This window comes from Salvelinus sp. IW2-2015, unplaced genomic scaffold (genome assembly GCF_002910315.2).
Source record: "Salvelinus sp. IW2-2015 unplaced genomic scaffold, ASM291031v2 Un_scaffold2308, whole genome shotgun sequence".
NCBI classification, from domain to species: domain Eukaryota; kingdom Metazoa; phylum Chordata; class Actinopteri; order Salmoniformes; family Salmonidae; genus Salvelinus; species Salvelinus sp. IW2-2015.
Genome location: NW_019943634.1, coordinates 115,728 through 124,926, shown reverse-complemented (window position 1 = coordinate 124,926; position 9,199 = coordinate 115,728). Strand labels below are relative to the sequence as shown.

At 45.4% G+C, this 9,199-nt stretch overlaps 1 protein-coding gene across 1 annotated transcript in view; it reads left to right on the top strand.

Moving 5' to 3' along the window:
• The window catches only part of zmp:0000001236 (mastermind-like protein 2), a 101,063-nt gene that overhangs the window by 26,932 nt on the left and 64,932 nt on the right, over positions 1-9,199 (top strand). The window contains exon 3 of the mRNA XM_070440210.1: positions 5,687-6,997. Coding sequence (XP_070296311.1) covers positions 5,687-6,997 — 1,311 coding nt within the window. The remainder of the gene's footprint in view (positions 1-5,686; positions 6,998-9,199) is intronic.

Here is a 9,199-nt window from a genome sequence, read left to right as displayed (position 1 = left end):
GAATAGGAGCTACACTACAGTAGTAATAGGAGTACACTACAGTAGAGTGATAAGGAGCTACACTACAGTAGGGTGATAGGAGGCTACACTACAATTAGGTATAGGAACACACTACCTAGGTAATAGAGCTACACTTACAGTAGGTATAGAGCTTACACTACAGCAGGTATAGCGCTCACTACAGTAGGATTGATAGGAACTAACACACAGTAGGGTAGTAGACTACACTACAGTCAGGTGATAGGAACTACACTACAGTCAGGGTGATGGGCTACACTACAGCAGGTGTAGCGCTACACATACAGCAGGGTGATAGGAGCTACACTACAAGCAGTATAGGAGCTAACACTACAGTAGGTGATAGAGCTACACTACAGCAGGTGATAGCGAGCTACACGTTACAGCAGGGTGATAGGAGCTAACCTACCAGTAGGGTGATAGGAGTACACTGCAGTCAGGGTGATCTAGGAGATACACTACAGTAGGTGGATAGGAGCTACACTCAGTAGGGTAATAGGAACTACACACAGTAGAGGTAATAGAGCTACACTACATAGGGATTAGAGACCACTACAGTAGTTAATAGCTGAGACCTACACTTACAGTAGGTATAGGAGCTACCACTACGTAAGGGTATAGGACTACACTACAGTAGGGTATACGGAGCTACACTCAGTAGGTAGATAGGCACACTACGTAGCGGTGATAGGAGCTCACTACAGCAGGTGATAGGAGTAACCTACAACTAGGGTTATAGGAGACTACACTACAGTTAGGCGTATTAGAGCTACACTACAGCTCAGCGTGATAGAGCTACACTACAGTTAGGGTATAGGCTACACTCAGTAGGATAATTAGAGACTACACTACAGTAGGGGGTCATAGGGCTACCACAATACAGTAGGGTAATAGGACTACACTAAGAATAGGGGTAATAGGAACTACACTACAGGTAGGGTATAGGAGCTGACACTCACAGTGGTGTATAGCAAGCTACACCACAGTAGGGTATAGGAGCTACAAGCACTACAGTTGGGGTATAGCAACTACACTACAGGCAAGGTAATAGGAACATCACTACACGATAGGGTGATTAGAGCTACACTACAGTAGGGTGATAGGAGCACCGTACAGTATGTGATAGGAGACTTACACACAGTAGGGTGATAGGACGATACACTACACGTAGGGTATAGGAACCTCACTACAGTAGGTGATAGGAACTACACTACAGTAGAGGTAATAGGAGCTAACTACACGTAGGGTGATGGAACTACACTAACATAGGATAGGAGCTACAACTACAGTTAGAGGTAATAGGAGCGAGATACATACAGGTAGGTGATAGAACTACATACCGTAGGGTCAATACAACTCACTACAGTAGTGATAGAGCTACACACAGTAAGGTATTAGAACTTACACTACGTAGGTGATAGGAGCTACACTACAGTAGGGTGATAGGAGCTACACTACAGATGGTAATAGGGAGCATACACTTACAGTAGAGGTAATAGGACTACACTACAGTAGAGTGATCAGGAACTACATACAGTAAGCTGATAGGAGCTACACTACACGTAGGGTATAGAGCTACACTACCAGTAAGTAATAGAGTTACACTACCAGTTAGAGGTGATAGGAGCTTACACCTAGCAGTAGGGATGATAAACTACACTTACAGTAGGGAATATGAACTACACTACAGTAGGTGATAGGAACTACACTACAGTAGGGTGATAGGAGCTACACTACAGTAGGGTATAGGAAATCACTACAGTAGAGTAATAGGAGCTACAGATACAGTTAGTGATAGGAGCTACACTACACGGAGGGTGATAGAGAGCGTACACTACAGCATAGGGTGATAGGAGCTACCACCAAATATTTTCCCTCTTCTCTTTTTTTTTTTTCCCCTTTTCCTTTTTCCCTTTTTTTTCCGTTTTTTGGTTGTTGGCTTTTGTTTTTGACGAGATGTGTAGTCCTATCACCCTACTGTTAGTGTAGCTCCTATCACCCTACTGTAGCGTTGGTAGTCCTCCCTGCGGTTATCTACCACTGTACGTTAGTTCTTCACCGCATGAGGTGTAGTCTTCCCCTCGGTTATCCTATCCCTACTGTAGTGTAGTTCCTATCACCTACTGTAGTGTTAGTCCTATCCACCTACTGTAGTGTAGTTTTCCTCGTTGATCTATTTACCCTACTGTAGTGTAGTTCCTATCCCCTACTGTAGTGTAGCTCCTATCACCCTACACTGGTATGTATCCTATTACCATCTACTGTAGTGTAGCTACCTATCTACCCTACTGTAGTGTAGTTCACTATCACCGCTTACTGTGTTGTAGTTCCTATCAGCCCTACTTGTAGTGTAGTCCTATTACCTACTGAAAGTAGCTCCACTATTAGTGTAGCTCTATTACCCTACCTGTAGTGTAGCTCCTATCACCCTACGTAGTGTAGTTCCTATCACCCTACTGTAGTGTAGTCCTATACCTTCTGTAGTGTAGGTTCCCATATCACCCTACTGTAGTGTAGTCCTATTACCCTCCTACCTGTAGTGTAGTTCCTATCACCTACTGTAGTGTATGCTCCTCTTACCCTACTGATAGCTGAGCTCCTATCACCCTACTGTAGTGTAATTCCCTATCACCCTACTGTAGATTGTAGCTCCTCATTCAGCCTACTGTAGTTGGTATTTCCTATACCCCTTACTGTAGTATGAAGTTGCCTAATTACCCCTACTGTGTAGTTCTACGGTAGTAGCTCCTATCACCCTACTGTCAGTGTAGCTCCTATCACTATCTCTGTAGGTAGCTCCTATCACCCTACTGTAGTGTAGCTCCTATCACCCTACTGTAGTGTAGTTCTATTAACCCTACTGTAGTGTATTTCCTATCCCCTTAGTTAGTCTTTTACCTCTGTAGTTTCTTGTAGTGCCTCCTATCACCCTACTGTAGTGTAGTTCCTATCACCCGTACGTAGTGTTTAGTTCCATATACCCTACTGGTAGTGTTTAGTCTATCACCCTAACTGTAGTTGTCGTCTCCCTATTACCCTTACTCGTAGCTTGTACCCTATCAACCCATACTGTAGTAGTAGCTCCTACACACCTACTGTAGTGTAGCTCCATCCCTATTACTGTAGCCACCCTACTGTACGTGTAGTCTTACCCGTAGTTAACTTCCTAATCACTGCTAGCTGTAGCTTGCTCTTATCCCTAGACTCGTTAGTCTAAACCCTAACGTTAGTCATTTCCTACTGTAGGTAGTTCCTATCACCCTACTGGTAGTGTAGCTCCTATACCCTACTTAGTGTAGCTCCTATTACCTTACTGTAGTGTAGCTCCTAATCACCCTACTGTAGTGTAGCTCCTATTACGCAGTATTGCTACACCTACTGTAAGTGCTTCTCCTATTACCCTACTGTAGTGTAGCTCCTATTTACCCTACTGTAGTGGTAGCTCCTATCTACCCTACTGTGTGTCAGCTCCTATCACCCTATTAGTGTTCTCCTAATACCTTACTTGACTAGTGTAGCTCCTATCACCCTACTGTACGATGTAGTCCTATCACCCTGCTGTAGTAGTCGTTCCTATCACCCTGCTAGTGTGTAGCTTCCATACCCTGACTTAAGTGGTAGCTACCGTATTCACCACGGTAGCCATCGTACTTAGTTAGCTCCCATCACCCTAAGCTGTAGTGTCAGTCCTCTCACCCTGCTGCATAGTGTACGCTCCTATCACCCTACTTTAGTGTAGTCCTATCCACCCTACTGTAGCTGTTAGTTCCTATCACCCTACTGTAGTGTAGTTCCATTCATCCTACTGTAGTGTAGCTCTAATATACCTACTGTAGTGTAGTCCTATTACCCTACTTATACCTCTATCCCCTACTGTAGTGTAGTTCCTAATACCCATTGTAGTGCAGCCCTATCACCCTACTGTAGTCGTAGCTCCTATTCCCCTACTTTAGTGTAGTCCTAATTACCTACTGTAGTGTAGCTCCTTCACCCTACTGTAGTGTAGCTTCCTCATCTCCTACATGTAGTGTAGCTCCCTATCACCCTACTGTAGTGTAGCTCCTATCACCTGCTGTAGTGTAGCTCCTATACCCTACTGTAGTGTAGCTGCTATCACCCTACTGTAGTGTATCCTATTACCCTACTGTAGTGTAGCTCCTATACCCGACTGTAGTGTAGTTCCTATTACCCTACTGTAGTGTAGTCCTATCACCCTACTCTAGTGTAGTTCCTATTACCCTACTGTATGTAGCTCCTATACCCTACTCTTCCTATCTTTTTAAGTCTCTGCTAACATGCTGGCTGGTCAAGATCTGCTAACATGCTGGCTGGTCAAGTCTCTGCTAACATGCTGGCTGGTCAAGTCTCTGTTAACATGCTGGCTGGTCAAGTCCCTTAACGTCTGCTGGTCAAGTCTCTGCTAACATGCTGGCTGGTCAAGTCTCTGTTAACATGCTGGCTGGTCAAGTCCCTGCTAACTGCTGGCTGGTCAAGTCCCTGTTAACATGCTGGCTGGTCAAGTCCCTGCTAACATGCTGGCTGGCTGGTCAAGTCTCTGCTAACACTTGCTGGCTGGTCAAAGTATCTGCTAACATGCTGGCTGGTCAAGACTCTGTCAACATGCTGGCTGGCTGGTCAAGTCTGCTAACTGCTGGCTGGTCAAGTATCTGCTAAACATGCTGGCTGGTCAAGTCCCTGCTAACATGCTGGCTTGGTCAAGTCTCTGCTAACATCCTGGTGTCAAGTATCTGCTAAATGCTGGCTGGTCAAGACTCTGTCAACATGCTGGCTGGCTGGTCAAGTCTCTGCTAACATGCTGGCTGGTCAAGTTCTCTGCTAACATGCTGGCTGGTCAAGTCTCTGTTAACATGCTGGCTGGTCAAGTCCCTGTTAACATGCTGGTGGTCAAGTCTACTGTTAACATGCTGGCTGGCTGGTCAAGTCTCTGCTAACATGCTGGCTGGTCAAGTCTCTGTTAACATGCTGACTTATTGGTCAAGTCTCTGCTAACGTGCTGGCTGGTCAAGTCTCTGTTAACATGCTGACTTATTGGTCAAGTCTCTGCTAACATGCTGGCCGGTCGGTCAAGTGAACAAGGTTTAGAGGCCTCGAAGCAGATTGTCAAATTTGATCAATTTACATAGAGACACTTTGTGCTCGGACTACATTTTTATTATACTGATATTTAGAATGATCATAATCTTTAATTGGTTTAAGACATCAAAGAACAGGATTTATTTGTACTGTAAATAGAAGGTCTTGGTATTTTAATTGTTCGATTGTCTTCAGGCAACACTTGAATTGGACTAGCGTTGGTTGGCTTTAATCTGAGATCCTTGACAAAGACCTTTTGTCAAGAAAGTCTGCCTTCCATGCATCAATGTTATCAGCTGTCTTGGCTACATAAAGATCTGGTTACATTGATGTCATGCTGATGATATATATCTGTTGGTTAGATTGTTATTCTATTGGTAAGGTAATAGCATTGAAGTGGCTATTTGTACCTTTTTTTTTAGACATAAATTAAAAAAGACACATTTTAACGATGAGACCATGCCTCCACTTGAAATGAGACCATACCACCACTTGAAATTACTATTGTATTCTGAAATGAAGATAATGTGACTGTGAGCAGCTTTTTCAATAGAGTTTTCCTTTCTCTCCACAGCTCCAAGGGTCTCTGAGGAGGAAGATCGAGGGCCATACTCCTGGCTACTCCTCCCAACAGAACGGCCTGTCCTGTGGGCCGTCGGGGCTGGACTTCAAACGTGTCCGTCTGGAGGGGGGCAGCGGCAGTTTGGGTGGGCACGGACCCTGTTCCTTCAGCTCCGGGCAATCACAGTCCATGGGAGGCGACGCTTCGTCCATAGGTCACCCCCTAAACAGGAAAAATAACAACAGCAGCTACATGATGCCCCATGGGGTCATGAACTCTGACCTCATCAACATGACCCTGAAGGAGATGAAGAAGGAACCTATAGACCATGTTACTTCCTGCGGCCAGAGGTCTACGGAGATGATGTTGTTCAGCAGCCAGATCGACCCGGAGCTTCAGGATCTGTTCGACGAGCTGACCAAGACCGTCCCGTCTCTGCACGACCAGGAGTTTGAGAAGATGCTGAAGCAGGACGATACGTTCGGCCTGGCGGATCTGGAGCACGGTGCGGCGACCCTCGGCTCCCACCTGGACAAGCCCATCAAGACGGAGTACTCCTCTCCAGACTACGGCCAGACACATGGCCATGGCGGCTCCTCACAGCTCCGCCCGGCATCCACTGGTCCCTCCTACACCATGTCCAGCTCCTCCCCCATCACCAACCAGAAGAGCCAAGGCCAGGGACCCTCGGGGCTGGCCGGACCCCCCAGCAGAGGTCTCCCTGGCTGGCCTGAGGTGTCCCATGCAGAGCAGCTAAAGCAGATGGCAGCCAACCAGAACCAGCAGCAACCCAACCCCCAGGTCCTGCTCCACCACCAACAGACTCAGGCTGGAGGGGGAGGAGGACCAGGCACCAGTTGGAACACGCAGCCCTCCTCCAGCTCCTTCCCCCAGGACAAGCTCTCCAACCCGGCCTCAATGGGCCAGAGGATCACCCCCCAGACCTCCATGGACAGCCAGGGTAAAGGCATAAACAACTGTCTGTTCAAGCCCAACGGACACAACAGCTCCAGCCACCTGGATATGAAGGTGCTCAGCAACAAACCCATGCTCCACTTCAGCCCTAAAGCATCCCAGCAACCCTCCACTATGGCAGGTCCACTGAGTAAGACTGTAGCCCATCAACAACAACAACAGCAGCCGTCCACCTCAGCCCAGAACTTGAACACGAACCACCCAGTTCATAACTACCAGAACCCCCAGCAGCAACGGCCCATGTCTGGGTCTCCTCACTTGCAGCCCAAGTCCCTGGCCCAGAGAACCCCTCTCAGCCAGCATGGACCTGGACCTGGACTCCACTTTAAACTGGCTCAACAACGACAGGTAATAATCCCCTATATAAATACTTGCAGACTATAAATACTTGCATACTATCCTTGCGTTGTTGTAGTGGTTGAGTTCCAGGACTCTGACTCGACTTGGACTCAAGCGCTAGAGACTTGGGACTCGACTCAGACTCGAGGTTTAGTGACTTGACTACATCAGTGCATTTTAAGTATGTTCCATCGTTTATATGAAACAGTACATTTATCACATAAAATATCATATGAAAACGAATATTGTATGTCTGAAATAGAACATCTATCTATCTAATACATATATCGTCCCAGTCTATATTCAGGGCTTCAGTCTATATCGTCCCAGTCTATATTCAGGGCCTTCAGTCTATATCGTCCCAGTCTATATTCAGGGCTTCAGTCTATATCGTCCGTCTATCATTCCCAGGGCCTCCTAGTCTTTATCGTCCATCCAGTCCCTATATTCCAGCGACCTCCAGTCTATATCGTCCAGTCTATATTCAGGGACTTCCAGTCTATATCGTCCCAGTCTATATTCAGGGACTTCAGTCTATATCGTCCCAGTCTATTCGGGACGTTCAGTCTATATGTCCCAGTCTATATTCAGGGCCTTCAGTCTATTATCGTCCAGTCTATATTTCAGGGCTTCAGTCTATAATCGTCCCCAGTCTATATTCCAGCGGCCTTCAGTCTATATTCAGGGGCCTTCAGTCCTAATGTCGTCCCAGTCTATATTCAGGGGCTTCAGTCTATATTGTCCCAGTCTATATTCAGGGCTTCAGTCTATATCGTCCCAGTCTATATTCAGGGCCTTCAGTTCTATATCGTCCCAGTCATATTCCCAGGGCCTTCAGTCTATATCGTCCCAGTCTATATTCAGGGCCTTCAGTCTATATCGTCCCAGTCTATATTTAGGGCCTTCAGTCTATATCGTCCCAGTCTATATTCAGGGCCTTCAGTCTATATCGTCCCAGTCTATATTCAGGACCTTCAGAAAGTATTCTGAACCCATGACTTTTCCCACATGTTATTACGTTACAGCCTTATTCTAAAATATATATATATTTTTATCCTCATTAACTCTACACACAATACCCCATGATGACAAAGCAAAAAACTGTTTTTTATACATTTTTGCAAAGGTATTAAAAATAAAAACAGAAATACATTATTACTTAAGTATTCAGACCCTTTGCTTGAGACTTAAAATTTAGCTCAGGTGCATCCTGTTTCCATTGATCATCCTTGAGATGTTTCTACAACTTGATTGGAGTCCACCTGTGGTAAATTCAATTGATTGAACATGATTTGGAAAGGCACACACCTGTCTATATAAGGTCCCACAGTTGACAGTGCATGTCAGAGCAAAAAACCAAGCCATGAGACCGAAGGAATTGTCCGTAGAGCTCCGAGACAGGATTGTGTCGAGGCACAGATCTGGGGAAGGGAACAAAACATTTCTACAGCATTGATGGTCCCCAAGAACACAGTGGCCTCCATCATTCTTAAATGGAAGAAGTTTGGAACCACCAAACTCTTCCTAGAGCTGGCAGCCCGGCCAAACTGAGCAAATAGGGAGAATTGTCTTTGTCAAAGTACTGAGTAAAGAGTCTGAATAATTATGGAAATGTTTATTTTCATAAATTAGCTAAAAAATTTCAAAGCCTGTTTTTGCTTTGTTATTGTGTGTAGATTTGATGACAGAAAAACAGATTTAATCAAATTTAGAATAAGGCTGTAACGTAATAAAATGTTGAAAAAGTCAAGGGGTCTGAATACTTTCCGAAGGCCCTGTAGATCATTGGTCAACATCTATTCTGGAGTGATCAAAGGTGATCAAAGGTGATCAGGTGATCTCAGGTGATCTAAGGTGATCAGGTATTTCTATTCATATTTTCCTGAACCTGAAGAATTGTTGAATATATTATGTGCACACTATGTTTTGAACAGGTAATGACCCATTCCCATCCTAATCCCATATGACCCATTCCCATCCTAATCCCATTTGACCCATTCCCATCCTAATCCCATATGACCCATTCCCATCCTAATCCCATATGACCCATTCCCATCCTAATCCCATATGACCCATTCCCATCCTGATGGGAATGGGTCATATGAGATTAGGATGGGAAGAGTCATGGGATTAGGATGGGAATAGGTCATATGGGTTTAGGATGGGAATGGTCATATGAGATTAGGATGGGAATGGGTCATACCTGGGATT